Source organism: Herpailurus yagouaroundi, unplaced genomic scaffold (assembly GCF_014898765.1).
Source record: "Herpailurus yagouaroundi ecotype Mexico unplaced genomic scaffold, PumYag 77, whole genome shotgun sequence".
Lineage (NCBI taxonomy): Eukaryota > Metazoa > Chordata > Mammalia > Carnivora > Felidae > Herpailurus > Herpailurus yagouaroundi.
Window position 1 is genome coordinate 15,244,897 of NW_024412388.1, and position 16,715 is coordinate 15,261,611.

Consider the following 16,715-nt stretch of genomic DNA (forward strand, 5'->3'; position numbering starts at 1 on the left):
AAAAAAAAAAAAAAAAAAAGAAAAAGAAAAAGAAAAAGAAAAAGAAAAAGAAAAAGAAAAAGGAAAAGAAAAAGAAAAAGAAAAAGAAAAAGGAAAAGGAAAAGAAAAAGAAAAGAAAAAAGAAAAAGAAAAAGAAAAACTGGCTCTGAATATAGTTTTGGGGTCTAATATTGGGTAAAGATGTACTCATATATGTCCCTTTTCGTTTATAACAGATTGGTTTCACTAAAAGAAGTATAATTCATACAGTTGCCAATAATTCAACATATGGCAGTTAAGTGCATGGGCTCGGTGGTGGGGGGGGTGGGGAGGGGTGGGGAGGGGTGGGGGGACAACTGCTTGGATTTACACTGTTTTCTACTCACCAGCTGGGCGATAATGAGCAAATTACTTACAACCTCTTCAGGCCTTAATAGTAAGGCTACACTTTGCATAGTGCCTGGCACACAGTGAACACTCAATAAATGTCATTTTAGGAGATGTAGTTTTAGAGTGCTCAAACTGTGGTTTAGACTTCTTACCTTTCTGTTTCTGGATTTCTGAGGTGTTTTTCTTGATTTTTGGACCACAATAAAACTCCCAGAAGCACCTTTTCCTTTTACCTAAGGTAAATAAATTTTAGTTGCGATAACCAATATTTTTATTTTAAATTATCCTGGTATTAATATTTATAACTTTATATGAGACTAAGCAAAGTACAGGGCATGACGATACAAGAACTAATGTAAAATGTTGTTCAACTCTTCAGAGAAAAAAGAACAATGGATTAATCAAAAGACTTGGGACTGAATCCCATTTATGGTACCATCTAGCCATTCAATATTGGACAACCCCATGAAGCCTCTGAGCTTTTGTTCCCTCGTCTACGAACCTGGGGAAGAATGCTATTGTGACACCAGGTTAACAGTATATATAAACTATCCACCCCGCATGAAAGAAGGTATAATCTCTTGGGGAAAATGAGAAAATCTCTATCTTGAAAGGAAGACTGCTCCCTGGCAAAAGTTTACGGACCGCTGATCTCAAACTATAGTGCTTCCCAGACCACCCATGAGCCATTATTACTGCACCTGTGACAGTTATCTAACTCACAGCCACTGCATATGATATGTGTAAGTCTTACCACGTGTTTCCACAGTTTACAAAGCACTTTCACAGAACTTTAAAGCTGATTCACACTAACCAGAGTCCTCCACACCTTAGCTTTATTTATGCTATCTTGAACATAGCAATCAAGCTGAAATACTTTCAGCCTGTAAAGTGTTGTTTAAGCATCAAAATGAGGTTCAGCCTATGAGGCAAGAATAGGTCATAAACTATATTTCGTAAAGAAAAACACGAAGCCAGCTCATCAATTATGCTGACATACACTATGATTGAGGACAGATCTTTGGCTCTAATTACACTGGTTAGATAATACCTTTCAGTCAGAGACCATTACAAAGGCCATATAAACATCAGTTATACAACATTTTGAGAAAACTATAACGTAAGCTCCACGGCAGAAATCTGCTTTACTCACTGATGGGCCCCCAAGCACCTGGCACACAGGAACAATTTGTATTTGTGGAGTGAAGTACTTGTTGGAAGTTCCTAAGCAGAATTTAAATGCCTGAATGGCACAGAATTCTGTGTTCATCAGATTGTGCAGAAAGGTATGGAAGAAAGGCAACGGGACTCTCAGAATGCAGTGAACTAGGTCCTTTGAACTATTTTTGCCACTACCATGGCATTGTGGTAATTACTTCATCCCTCTGAACCTTTGAAGAAAATTTAGGTAAGATACACTCCATTCCAACTTAAAATTTTTATGTTTCTAAGCAATGTTTTGATGTACTAGGCAAAATAACGTAGATTTATGCCCGAAATCAATACTGGTTTTAGTACTAGTCTCAATTTACTCAGGCTTCTCTAATGCTCCTAACAAGCTTCAATAATTTTAGACACTGTTAAGATGAACCTATTTACAAATTTATAATGGTGACAAGTCTAGTCATAAGGTAGACTTTAAAACTAACAAATGCAAGACGAGAGCATTTTTTTTTTTTTTGCTGCTGCAATAAAAGAATTCCTTAACCCCACCTCTCATCTTCAGTACATGATCTCAAGCACAAGGGGCCCCCAAAGAAAATCCAATTAGAAGTACAAGCAGCACTAGAAAACAATTATGCTATCATATTGCTTCTGCTCTCCAGAACAGTTAACTTATCAAAGGTACCTGGCACCAGTGATCTGAAACCTAGTCTCAAATAATATAACTAGGCCATGCTTAAACATTTCATCATCATGTTAATTTATATTTAAAAAAAAAAAAAAAAAAAAAAAAGACAAAAAGCCTAAATGTTATTATGGACTTACAGCTATTACATGTTGAAATGATCTTATCCTCAACAATTGTTTAATACCTGTTTGATGACACCTCTATTTAATTCTCTTTTTAGTGCTTGTTTAAGGAGGTAGCCCCTTCTCTCCAGCTCCAGAGAAGGGTACTTATGGATAATGTATTTCCGAATAGCAACCACTGATGCACCACTCTTCTGGAAGCATGCCTAGAAAACAGATTTACCGAAACACGCATATTACTTTACACTAGCTGTTTTCATTAGACAGAGAATCTGACACATGTTTTCAAAATAAACTATTTTGGAGATGAACTTGATAATGAATGATAAAAATGGCACGGAAGAATGAGTAGTATTTCAGGTAACTTCAGTTCATCATGGCTGTGGAGAAATACAGAATTACAATATTTTTGCAACAATTTTACTTTAGTTCAAACCAGGCAAAGAGAAGACACAACATGTGAAGAACAACATTCTGTGTGTCAAGGAAGAACCTCTTTCTATTTTAATTCTATTTTGTATTTAGAAGACAGATCTTTAGCATTAAAATGAAAAAAAAAAAAAAATAGAACATTTCTATTACTTGCAGGATTACAGATCTGGCTCATTTTATGGAATGAGCTTTAGCACACCAGGACCAATGTTTCTCTCTAGGCTTTATGCAAATGTCAGCAGAGAAGATAAACAAAGATAATCTGAATAAATGGCATAAAACTGGTTTTATAAATGGCAAAATCTTAAGGAGAGTTTTGGGTAACAATGAGGACATTCAATTGCAATTTAAAATGCTCTCTTTCATTTCCATCCAAATTAACTATATTCTATTTGATTAATGCCCAAGGAAGACTCAAGTAGGTCATTAAGTCAGGAAGGTGGCAAATTTTTTTCAAGTGCTTTACATTTTGAAGCATACATAAGCAGCATCTGTTATTTACCTAATGGGCTAGTTCACCAATTCTGTGTTGTCTTTCTCTATAAACTGAATGGAGAACTTACTCATTCTCATTGGATAAAACACTTGGTTGAATTTTATTTTATATACTTTGACAATAAAGAAAAAAATTCACAGGCAGATGGAGCAGAAAAGACTACAGAACATAAAACAAGTTGGGTTAATATGGTTCACCTATTTCAAGTAAATGTTTCTGACCTATCAAAACCACTGATGTTTACTCCTGATCTTAAAATACAAAGAAAATCAAACGGAAAAGAACCCTCTAATGCTAAAACAATTCAATGCTCCACCAAACTGACAATGAGATGGAAGCAGACATCAGGACTCCTGTTTGATTCACAAAATGCTTCTGGTAGTCTGAAATCATGATTTGTTACACTGCATGGAACACACACCCACCCACCCCTCATTTGTACAAATATGCACAATCAGATTCAAACTATTCTTTAGACCTAATTTATACTGTTCTAATTTTTTTGTTTCACTATTTAAAATTTTGGTCCTTCTCCAACCTCACTGTGACCCTGCTTCTCTAAACTTAGGCTGAGTGGTCATGAAGTGAAAACCTTGATGAAAAGCTATACAAAGAAATGAGATCTCACCATAGTCAAGCTATCTAGACCAAGAAAGTTTCAAGGAGTTGAGAGCACTCTTAAAAGAATACAGGGAGAAAAAAAAAGAAGAATGCAGGGAGAGGTCTAAAGACAAACTCTTTTCCAGTTTATATGTCAGTGCTGTCTTCTCAAATTCTGAGAATGACCACTAGGCTGCCCCTTCCTATGTATCCCATCCTTGATTAAATTGGTTTTTATCCCCCTTTCCCCAACTCTGACTCAGATCCTAGCAACAAGGTCCCTAAAATGAGGGTGTCTTTGGCTCCTATCTTAGCTTCTCTTATCATCTCATCATGTGAATTAACATGGCAAAAGTAACCAGAAAAACTTACACGAAAGAGGCAAGGTCAGATTAGAAGATAACCTTAAAAATCAAGGGGCCTGCGTGGCTCAGTAGGTTGAGCGTTGATTTTGGCTCAGGTCATGGTCTCACGGTTTGTGGGATCAAGCCACGCGATGGGCTCTGCGCTGAGAGTATGGACACTGCTTGGGATTTTCCCTCTCCCACCCTCTCTGCCCCTCCCCCACTTGTATGTGCGAGCGTGCACAAGTTGGGGAGGGGCAGACAGGAAAGACAGAATCCCAAGCAGGCATGCGGGGCTCCAACTCATAAACCGTGAGATCATGACTTGAGCCAAAGTCAAGAGTCAAGATGTTTAACTGCACGACCTAGGTGTCCTAAAATAAACAGACCCCCCCCCCCAAAAAAAAGATGCCCTTAAAAATTAAAATTAAGAAACCTACATGAGGACCCTTAAGCTAATAGAAGTCAATGGATTATAGAAAAGTCATAAAGGAGGAGAATTTTTGGTGATGAAACAAAGTAGTAAGGTTTCTAAGAAGGTTTCTTACAGCTCAGGTAGGAAAGCTAACCACTACCAGTATTAGACACTCAAATTTGAAAAAGGAACCTAAAGACAGTAAATCTTTTTTGGGGCGCCTGGGTGGCTCAGTCAGTTAAACGTCCAACTTCGGCTCAGGTCATGATCTCATGGTTTGTGAGTTTGAGCCCCATGTCAGGTTCTGTGCTGATAGCTAGGAGCCTGGAGCTTGCTTAAGATTTGGTGTCTCCCTCTCTCTCTCAGGCCCTCCCCTGCTTGCACTCTCTCTGTCAAAAATAAATAAACGTTTAAAAAAAAATTTTTTTTTAAGATAGTGTATCTTTTTAAGATAAAATCCTCTAAGCTATTCCGTTACTCTCAGTCACAATCAGACTTTCATAAAGGCAAAGATGACCCTGTTTTATTCTCTGTTATATCCCTAAGCAGGATTATCTGACACAGAGAAGTTTTAGTTAGTCCTTAAATGTTTGTTGAATAAATTAACAGGTTCAGCCTTCAAAGAAATACTATACTTAACCAATAAAATGAGTGTAAAAAAAAAAAAATCAAATTAAAAATACTTGCTATAGTAAATTTGAATTTAAAAAATTAACAGTGCTCACCAAATGTGATTTTCTTAAAAAACAAAAAAACAAAAACAAAAACAAAAAAACACATGAACTTCACAATGGCTTTCTTCTACTTCAGTATCTTTTAGGAAACAGCAAGATTTCTGATGTCTGGACAGGAATATGCCATTTTCAAATAACCAAAAGACAAACAGAATAAATCTAAGATGAACTGCTTGTAATAAAAACTTGCCTTAATGGCCTCAGTTAGGATTGCATCCATCTTGGGACGTGGGGAGGAAGCCATCGGTGTTTGTTTCTGGGCCCTGGCTAGCTGGCTGGCAGAAAGGGTAGCCCAGGAAGGTATTGTTTTTTTCACTTTCTTCTCCTTTTCTTTAGACTGATCTTTCTCACTTTAAAACAAAGAATTGTTATTATGCAAGGTAAACTCTCCAGAAAGAGGTATAAAGTCAGAAAGAAGAATAGACAAGAGAGGGATAAAAATTAATGTTTTAATTTACTTCCACACTAAAGTGATATATAAAATAAGCAAAGTTTGACAAAATAAAACCTTTTTTAAAAATTGGATACTGTAAATGAACCAAAAAGGTGTTTTCTCTTAGGTACAGGGGAGAGAAGTCATATAAATTAGCACTGGTATGAAGGACCAGCACATGAAAGAAATGAGAATTTTAAAATGTATTCTAATAACTACAACAGGTGTAATTTAGCACAGTGAAAAGAACTCAAGCTCTGAAGTCAGAAGACCTGGGTTTGAGTTTTTGCTCTAACATTTCCTAGCTGTAAGACTTTAGCCAACTGACCTGAATCTCAGCTTCCTCAGCTGTAAAATAGTAATATAAAACATTTTATAAGGTTGTTGCAAGAATTATGAGATTATGTTCATAAAAACAATTTTGTGAGCCATAAAGCATTATACAAATGTATTCTAAATAATCATAACAGTACCCCATGCAACTAAAATATAGGGTAGCTGCTAAAAATTCCACAGCACTTAAACCTATAAAGCTGGGATAAAGGATTCCTTGAGGATTACACCTAGAAGGTATAGTTATTACTGAGTTACTCTTTTATTTTAAATGTAATTCCTAACTGTTCTGACCAATTACGAGAAGAATGCAACCAGTTATCCTGCAAAAAACACACAAACAAAAAAGCCCTCTTCAAATTAACAAAGAATTTCCACCACACTGTACAAATTATCAGTAGCAAATTTTGCTTTCAGATTCTCAAAGTCACCGTCCAAATGTACACATTTTTAGGTGACTCTGGCAATGGCTGATACAGATTAATGTTTTCTAACATAAACATGTAAAAACAACTCGCAAAGGTATAGGTAGGAATAAAATGGTCAAGTGTTTCCCAGGTCAGATTTTTAGAGTCATGTTTCATTTCTTATTGAAATTATGTCAATGATTAAAATATGAGACACTCCCATAATGAATCCTAAGTACACAAAAAAAAGTTTCAAAGGCAAAAGCAATGAATTTTGGGTTATTCAAACCATTGTTATAAGAGCTACAAGCTCTAATAGGCCACAGAAGTATATAATAAACCTATTTCAAACAGTAATTCTAAAAAGTAAATCCAATTAAGTAGCAAACATCTAGCATAAACCAATGATACAATCCTTTAAAACAATCTGATCTACAGTCCTTTTACACAGTCTTCAATTTTAAATAGCAAGAAGGCATAACTCCTTACTCCTTTTTGGTTTCCTCAGAAGACTTGTTCTCTTCCTTCTCTTCGTTCTCAGGTTCTCCCTTTGGCTGCTCTGTCTCACTAGATGTAGCAGGTGGAGTTTCATTCTCTTGTTCTTCTACAGTGGAGACAGATTCCTCTGAACTTATATCTGGTTCTAAAAAATCAGGTGTGCAGAATGGCATCAAATAGATAGATTAGAGCCTGAGTCAATAAAAGGGTAAAAGGCTATATTATTAAATAGAGAAGCCAAATGTTCCAATTGACAGACTTTAAAACGAATAAGTGTCTATCAGGTGCAGTGTTCTTTCCTTCCTTATGTAGCTCTAACTGCCTGTTCAAAGGTTGTTTATCCAGACCACTATGTGAAAAAAGGAGATGGACCAGGGAATTACACAGAAAGAGAAACTCATTTTACCCTGAATCAAACCTCTTGCCTGTTCTCCTCTGCAATATTAATGAGATTCATAATTAAGACATTAGCTATTTCATAATTTAACAGATGAATCTTAGTAAGGGAATAAGTAATAGAAAGTTAACACCTATTTTCCAAGTGAAAAGACTGGGGCAAGAGCAGAAACGTGAGGGGGGAATACTGAGGTCTGCAGTGGCTTGTTTGTGTCTTTTCTCAGCAAGCCTCTTTGAGCAGTACTACAAAATACAGAGCCCCAGATATGGTTAAATAGGGACTTCAAAGAAAGGACTCTCCAATGGCAAAACATAGGCAAAAAATAAAAGTATATGCTTGAAGAGTTTGGTCATTTAAATTATGTGAACAAATTATTATCATAATGATGACAAATCCTAAAGAACAAAAAAATGCCGGGGCGCCTGGGTGGCTCAGTGGGTTAAGCATCTGACTTTGGCTCAGGTCATGATCTTGTAGTTCATGGGTTTGAGCCCTGTGCTGTCAGCACAGAGCCCCCTCAGGATCCTCTGTCTCCCTCTCTGTCCCTTTCCTGCTTGCATGTGCAAGCAATCTCTCTCTCTCTCAAAAATAAACATTTTTTTTAAAAAAAAAGAACAAAACCATGCCACTTACTTCTTATAACCAAACTACATATATACAATTCTAAAGGAATTTCTAATTTTCAACAAATTAAAATTCTAAACCCTGAATTTCAGGACAGTCAACTGTCATTTGTTGATCTCATCCTGGATTATGTTCTTCAATGAGACATGCATAAAGTTTGAAAATCCTCCCGTATGTTTAGCCAAAATTGAGGTTTTAGAGTCAAACATACCTGGATTCAAAAGTTCAGTCCTTATAATTTTCTAGCTTCGTATCTTATGGCAAGTTCTTTGACATCTCCAAGCCTTAGTAATCTTACCTCACAGAGTTATCATGGGGATTCTATAAAATGCTTTAGCGAATACCTGTACTTGTACCATGTGGGTGACTCCCATCCTCCTTCAGCCTCTCCTGCTGCTTCTAGAACTATTTTGCAAAACATTAAAGCTAGAACTTCATTCTAACAATGGCATCAGGTAATTCAGATAATTTTTTAAATCACATATGTATCTTTTACTGCCCCTTGGCCCACTAATTTGACTTAATTGGCTTCATGGGTAAGGACTTTCTATTAGTCATTATGTTTATTTATACATGGTCTTATTCTAAAAAGGATGAAAAGAACCACCTACTGGGTTTTCCTCTAAGAGTAGAATTATAAATTCAATTTCACATTATTTTCTCTTCTCAAGAATAATTGCTTAATAGTTGATGGATTAATAAATGTACTGTCACTCAACAGGCATTGAGTATGTAGTATGTACAAGACACTGCTTCCAACTCATTAAACTATTGTGTCTGTCTCCAAAATGCAAGTATGTACTTTTATATACATTAATACCATAGTGGGAAAAGATAAAACACAGAACTCGTCAAGCGACTTACTGATCCCTTCTGAATTCTTGTCTGACTTTTCCAATACCTGAACTCTCTGGCTTGTATTCTGAAAACTGAGGTCATTAATGATTTAGTGGCTTTACCTGTTAATCAAATGTGGTTTAAGGCAGGCCATCAAGTGGCTTAACTCAGTGCCGGACAAAATAACCAAACTTCAACTCACCAGCACCTCTCATTTTGTAATTTTATTTGGGAGAAAAGAGAGAGAATGTGTGAGCAGGGGAAGAGCAGCAGAGGGAGAGAGAGAATCTTAAGCAGGCTCCATGCTCCGCACAGAGGCCAATTCAGGGCTTGATCCCATGATCCTGGAATCATGACCTGGGCCTAAAACAAGAGTTGGAGCGCAACCAAGTGAACCACCCAGGCGCCTCCCTCTCATTTTTTTTAATATGCTGATTCCCATGTCTCCTAAATAAGCAATTATACACAAATTGCTTACAGTATTCATCTGAGTATTTTGAGACAAAATCCAGGTTCCACTGGAAAAAAGTATATTCCTGCCGCACCAAGGGATAAAGGCAACAAGAGTGCCTTATTCCTAACCTGTGCTGGTAAACGGATATTTAGTTCTAATAGCCACGACAGGATGGTGCTCATCCCTGGCAAACCTGAGATAAAAAGCAAGGGAGAAAAAGAGAAAAGGAAAAGAAAGAAAAAAGTCACAAGAAGAAAATGAAAAACAAGGAAAAGGAAAGAGGTGATTAAAGATGCCATAAAGGAGCACGATTACCCAGGTTGATGGTTTTACATTTCTCTTGACTCATTATGTTTCCACCTATGTCCAGCCAATCTTCTCTCCACCAATACCAAATATAAACCAATGCTCTGATTGCCCCTTTGCTCCCTTAAGGCCTTGTGATAATTTCTGAGGGATCTTGTACTGTCCGTCTAGAAGTCCCAAGTCCCCCATTCGTCCACAGCCTTCATCCCCAAGACACCGTATGCCCAGAAGCTACTCTTCAACTGTTCCTGTTCTCGCCAACCATTTTCTGTTTTTCATTCCAAGAACATGAAGTTTTTACACCTTCTAAAAATCTTTAGAGACAAGATGAAATTCTTCCTTTGCTCACTTTGGTCTGGAAATGACGTATCAATAGGTACAACTTCTCTCTTTCAGTGTTTCCCCAAAACAGCCATGAAAAAACAATTAAGTTCAAAGGAATTCACAGGATACTCTGAATTGGAGTAGAAACTTCTGCCATTTCAAGTTGTCTCCTGCTTTACTTTACCTGGCTTTTCTTCCTCCCCTTCAGCAAGCTTGCTTTTGGGAGGAGTTTCTCGTGTAGAATTCACAGTTCGACGAATCGGCATGGTGCTATCTTCCACCTTCTGAGAAAAGAGACAGCCATAATCACACATGCATGAGAAAAATTTTCTTTTTCTCTTTTTCTCAAGAACCTAACTGGGTGTCAGAAGACGTAGGAGAATTCTTCAAGTCGACTCCAGGATCTGATGCAAATTATTTTTAACAAGTTTTTTTGAAGTGAACCATGGTGTTTAAGAAGTACTTTTCAAAGTATTTTATTTTAGCTAGAATTTCAAATGGAAACTGGTAATATACTTGATTTGGAATAAATTTAAAAGGTTGGAGGTTTTCTGAGGAATTTGAGGGGAAAGGGAAGATGAAAAGAATTTTTTATCTCTTTGATTTTTTCAGATTCACAACCCAGACTCCCCAAAGGAAAGGAAAGGAAAGGAACATGTACCAAGAAAGACCCAGCAGGGTCTGAAGTCAGGGACTGATCCAAGAGTGAGCTTCAAGAATGTGTCAGCCCCTACCTCACCTAACTTGTCCGCGTGGATCAGCTGAGCTCCTACTATAAGTGGGAGTGCCTTAGGATGGACGAGTTCACCTTGAGACGTATCAGTCGCCATTTAAAATAATTTCTAGGCCCGAGTACAGGTTACACTCTGAAGCCTCTGCTGTTAACCACAAGGATTTTTCCTAATGGTTTCAGTGTGCTGAAGAGTCAACCTAAAGCACAGAAAAGACCTGGTGTGAAGATTAACAGAAACAAAACTAAACTAAATGTCTAAATTTAATACACATCCAAAGGGGAAAAATTAACTATAAAACTTATAGTTAACTGACAGATGACTCGGTCAGTTATCATTAAGAAAGATAAAATCACTATCAAAATATACACCAGATTAAAGCAGCCACTAAGACAAACGCACAAGCCACAGCAGCTGTTGCACCTTCCACATGAACAAAGGCAACAAGGACAAGAAAGCTCGTAAGGAACCTAATCCCATTCCCCTCCTGCTACCATTAGGAACTTAGAGAGGACAGAATAAGCAGACTAAGGAATAGTTTAGTCAAATGTTTCCTCAAAGATAAATGACTAAAGAGAGAAGGGTTTTGTTGTTATTGTTCTCAAAAGGATCAGGAAAATTAACTGTAACTTTAACTTCATCTCCTTTAGATAAAAGTAATACAAGGGCAAAAATACTCCTGAAGAACGTGATACTCTAACAGCCTCCAGATCCAGAGAGGCAAATTCAGACCATCACCTAGGAGAACAGAAGTATGCTTCCAAGACCTTATTTGTTATTTTTAAAGTAAGCAAAACTAGCACAGAAGAAAGAACATAATTAAATATCCAAAGATAAAACCCATGTAGTCACTCAAATTTGCCTGGTCATTAATACTCTCTGTCCTCCAAAAAAAAAAAAAAAAAAAAAAAAAAATCTCATCTGGGACTCAGTGACATTTTATAACAAAAATCTCTCCAAAATATAAGAAAATGATCATTTAGGTGCTTAGACCTTTGGGCTAACAAACATTAACAAAGAATTAGAGAACAGTAGATCAGTCATTCAACCCCTGCTTGAAGCTCTAACCCTGTCTAGGAATTTAAGTTTTTAATTTGTCAGGTAATAGTCTCAAGCTACAATAACTGGGATAAATTAAAACAAACAAACAAAAAACCCAAACATAAAGAATGCTTTCACATTTACAGGGAAAATCTTTTTATGGGAACACCAAGAGCAATGCCAGACTTGTGAATGGTCAATCAGCTGCAAACAAATGCAGTTGAAAGAATTCAAGATACGCTGAAACTTACTATCAAGAGTCAATTAGCAATATCCATGAATATTTTTAAAATTATCAACTGTTATAAAAACTGCTTAAAATGCTCATATGGCAATTCACTTTGAAGAACTATAAAATACAGAAATAAAAAACTGTTTTCTCATCTGTGAAAAGAGGGCCACACTGGCCTTCAGGACACTCATAAGAAATCCCAAAGTCTTGTGAAACCTAAATGTCTATCTTGGAATAATCTGAATACATACACCTGCTCATTCATGCAACTAGCACTTACATGGTAATATATTTTCCTTGACAATAAAAAAACCTAAGCAAATCTCCTGCTGTCTTTACATGTGAACCCTACACAGAAGGAAACTATCATGATCAAGTTATCCTTGGTAAAGTGATATTGCTAATGAATTCATCTTTCCTAACCCACGATAATACTAGGTAGGGTGAAAATGCTACTGTCAAGTCAATAAAACCTTCAGGAATCTCTGCTCATAGGGTATCTTGAAAACAATTTTTTCCCTGTAAACACAATTACTGAGAAAAGTGTCAAAGCCTTTCCAGTCAACTATATTCACTAATTACTCAAAATTAAAACAAACGGGTGAAAAGGGGAGGAGGCGCACAGAGGAAGCTATCACTAATGCCAAGGTGATGAAACTAAAATTGGGGCAACAAGCGCATGGTCCATAAAGACACTGGACACCACTAACCTAAGGACAAAATGAGTTTAAATTAGGCCAGATAAGACGTATGCCCAGGTTGGAATTTAAAAAAATAAACAGATAAGTTGGTTTGCCAATGTTCCTGGCTGCATCCACCAAAAATATAAATCCTGACACCCTCCTGCTTAAAAACTCCCTATCACCACCCCCATTATTTTACTAGTCCCACCTCCCACTCTATCACTCTACTTTCTTGACTCCAAACACAAAACTTCTTTTGGCCCTGGCACTGTGCTCTGCTCACCCCTCCCTGCCTCAGTGTTTGCACTTGCTGTTCTCTTAAACTAGAACACTTTTTTCCTAGACACCTCAATCACCTTACTGCTCACTGTCACCCCCTCAGAAAGACCTCCCTCCCAACCTTCTCATGCTTCAGGTTTCTTCAGCACTTAACACCAACTGAAATTCAAAATACGTATTTACTTGTTTATCATGTATCTCTTCCAAATGCAATGTAAGCACTATAAGGGCTAGGACTTTAATTCACCAATGTAGTCCCAGCACCCAGAACAGTGTCCAAAACATAATGAGTGTTGGATAAGTATTGGGGAAAAAAGTTAAATGAACAATACTGTGTGATTAAGGACCTATTACTATATTCAGTGCATGTGAAGAACACTTCAAAAATAAACCCAGTTACTTGGGATACATATTAAGAAGTCTGTCTTGGGGCACCTGGGTGGTTCAGTTGGTTAGGCATCCGCTTTTGGCTCAAGTCATGATCTCACAATTCGTGGGTTCGAGCCCCGCATCAGGGGCTGCGCTGACAGCTCACAGCCTAGAACCTGCTTCAGATTGTGTGTCTCTCTCTCTCAAAAATAAACAAACATTAAACAAACAAACAAGTCTGTCTGAGGGGCACCTGATCGGCTCAGTCTGTAGAACATGCAAATCTTGATTTTGGGGTCCTCAGTTCGAGCTCCACGTTGGGTGTAGTTTACTTTAAAAAAAAAAAAAAAAGTCTGCCTTAGCTCTGAATTTCCTTGGTAAAAGGTCATGGAACTTAAAGCTTCAGCCTCTAATACTTTAATAGGTTGGCTAATGAATTATTTAATATGTTCAATGTTCATTACACAGCTAACAAAACTATATGGATGGTTCATTCACACTACCTCACCATCACCATGTACCTAATAACTTTCTGAATCAGACTTTTAGGCTACCATGCTTATTCTCCAACAGAGATCTTAGCTAGGTGGTTCACCGCTGGATACTTGGTGCCTAAGAACACACCAGGCATAGAATAGGTGCTCGATAAATATCTGTTAAATCAAAGGATGAACAGACGAAAAAGTTTCCCACCTAGGTTATGTGTGCCAAAAACAAATAATCTGATTTTACTTGTGATTTATGTGGTCCGTCTGTGGTGTTCAATTTAGGTTTTATTTTTTTAAATGTTGGATTGACTATAAAAAGAACTACTTTTGTAAAAGGAAATTCTAAACTGTTTTTAATTTAACACAAGCAATAAAGGTGATAAAATCCAGAATTTCAGAGTTTTTATTTATTTTCTTTACATTAAGACAAGGCAAGGGGTGCCTGAGTGGTTCAGTCGGTTGAGCTCAGGTCAAGACCTCAGGGTTTATTCATGGGTTGGAATCCTGCACGGGGCTCCCAGCTATCAGGGTAGCTTTGGGTCTTCTGTGCCCCTCCCCCACTTGTGCAAGCACATTGCCTCTCTCTAAAAAAAAAAAAAACTGAAAAAAAAGAGAAAGCAATAGAAAAATAAGTAGGAACTTATTGTCTCTCAGTCTATCGATATCCTTGAAAATACGCTTTTTGGAGAGTACCTGGGTGGTTCAGTTAGTTACGCGTCCTACTCTGGATTTCAGCTGAAATGGGGAGCCTGCTTGGGAATTTTCTCTCTGCCTCTATCCGCCCCCAGCCCTCCGCTGAAGATTGTGTGTGCGCTCTCTCAAAATAATAATCTTAAAATGAAAATATGCATTTTAGGGAAAGTAGTATTATTTCATGTTTTACCAAAAAATGTGTGCAACATGTTATAAAATCACTAGCTTTGCACAGAATATATTAAACTGTTCCCAGTCTAAAGTCTTTAACTGTCCTCAGACTACAGTAATGTCACAAGAAGCATGCTGGTAATTAACTGACAACTTTTTTTTTTTTTCCCACTTTCACATTTCAATAAATCTGTTATGTACCTAACAAATCTGTCTTGGGCACAGAAGCTATGGCCACTACAGGACCTACCTTGAAAGATAGAGAATCACAACCTAAACGGCTTAACACTTAAGATTTTCATCTATGAACAGTTTAGGATACTTCCTCCAACTTTCTGCCCTCAATCGTCCAAGTAAGCTTAAAAACGAAGCCAAATCAAAAATAATAAAAAACCTTTAAAATGTTACTCCTACTTTGAAACACGTTAAACTAAACTTTTTAGAGGAGCAATAAAAACTTAAAAGAGCTCACAGTGGCTTTATGCCCACGCCAAATTAGACAAAATTAAAAGCATCTTCCAAAGTAAAACCAGTCACGTCTAATTTCACTCGTAAGACACGACAGCTTGTCCATCAAGTCCCAAGCGAATTCCTAGAGATATTTCTAATTGTATTCTCGCTTTTCGATGTAATGTAAAGTCAGGAACAATAATAAACAACACAATTTGTACGCTGAAGGGGCAGTTAAGTTCACCTTGTCCAGTCCTCTGTGCAGGAGAGAATACTCCCCCCAAAGGGTTAAGTGACTCGTCCTCGGTCACAGACAGTGACAAGTCGGTATCAAAATTCAGATCTGAGGCTCTCACTTCAGCACTCCTGCCTCCACCTCTGGACAAACGCTCATATTCACGAGTTTGACTTTATTAACGAAAACCACACCGTCTAAGGTGCGGCGAGTAACAAGCTCTGGGAATGCCAGACGGGAAAACGAAAGCTCAGGCCCGCGTCGCAGTCGCAGCAGCAGCAGCAGCAGCAGCAGCAGCGGCAGCACGGAAACGCCCGCCCAGACCGCCGAGAGGAACACGGAGAACAGCGCAGCCGAGACAAAGAGGCAGGGAGCGGCCGGTGCGGGGCCCGAGCAGAGGCGGGGGGAGCGAGGGACCAAGATGAAGGCAGCGCGGCAGAGGACGGGAGGGCTCAGCGGCGGCGGACACCGAGGAGCTGCGGCGCGGGCTACGCGCGGCCGGCGGCTCGAGACGCGGGGCTCGCGCTCGAAAATGCACGCGGCCGAGGCCAACGCCACGCCAGGGGCAGGGGCCACCCCCGCGACGCTAGACTCGGCGGACCGCGAGCACCAGCGCTCCGCGCACTCACCACTGGGAGCTCCGTAATGGCGGCGGCGGGGGCGGAGAAGCCGGGGGGCGGGCCCGCCGCAGCCAGTCACCGCCGCCGGCATCTTTCGAACCCGCTCGGAAAACCGCTGAGGGAATGGGGGGGAGGGGGAGACGGGAAGGCGGGGACGACGGCGAGGTCCGCCACGGGCCTCGGAAGCATGCGCAAGGCCTCAGCCAATCGGAGCGCAGCGGGAGGACGCTGGCGCAGGCGCGCTGGGACGCAGGGCCCTGGACCTGGGAAGAGCTACCCCTCCTCCCCCCTAGTCCAAACAAAACAAGGGCGGGAGCGCGCGCGCCAGTGGGCCCCGGAGGAGGCGTCAACGAGAGGGGCAGGGGGCTAGGTCGCAGGAGAGAGGGGAGAGGGCAGGGAGGGCGGAGCGGCCGGGAGAGGCAGACAAAAAGCGCCACCTCCGGGGACCCGAGCGCCCCGCCCCCTCCACTCCGGGAGCGGCGTCGGCGCCCCGGGCGAGCGGCCTCGACCACTCGCCTTCGGGGTCCATCGAGCCCGCGTCCACTCCCCGCCCGCCTGTTCCGACCTGCGTTACCTCTGCGCTCCCCCCTTCCTGGCGCCTGCGTTCAGCACGGCCTCTCGGCGCCGCTCCCGCTGCCGCTCCTCGTCTCCGCCGCCGCTGTCCTCCAGGCCCAGCCGCCGAGCTCTGCCGCCCCGCCCCCCTGCCCGCGGCCCCGCGCGCGCACGCGCACGCGCACTCCCGCGCC

General features: G+C 39.9%; 1 protein-coding gene across 7 annotated transcripts in view; it reads right to left on the bottom strand.

Annotated features, from left to right (window-relative positions):
* HP1BP3 (heterochromatin protein 1 binding protein 3) overlaps positions 1–16,671 on the bottom strand; it is a 39,542-nt gene extending 22,871 nt beyond the window's left edge. For 2 of the 7 annotated variants that reach the window (XM_040463555.1, XM_040463599.1), the window contains exons 1-7: positions 16,544–16,671; positions 10,712–10,907; positions 10,162–10,261; positions 7,027–7,180; positions 5,555–5,714; positions 2,406–2,549; positions 522–602 (exon numbers count right to left, since the gene is read on the bottom strand). In XM_040463555.1, the coding sequence (XP_040319489.1) occupies positions 522–602; positions 2,406–2,549; positions 5,555–5,714; positions 7,027–7,180; positions 10,162–10,261; positions 10,712–10,807 (735 nt within the window). In that variant the 5' untranslated portion in view covers positions 10,808–10,907; positions 16,544–16,671. Of the gene's footprint in view, positions 1–521; positions 603–2,405; positions 2,550–5,554; positions 5,715–7,026; positions 7,181–10,161; positions 10,262–10,711; positions 10,908–13,565; positions 13,644–15,358; positions 15,493–15,978; positions 16,096–16,543 lie in introns of those variants that run through there. The other 5 variants (XM_040463565.1, XM_040463574.1, XM_040463580.1 and 2 more) reach the window with 5 other exon arrangements.
* Between the last annotated feature and the right edge of the window lie 44 nt (positions 16,672–16,715).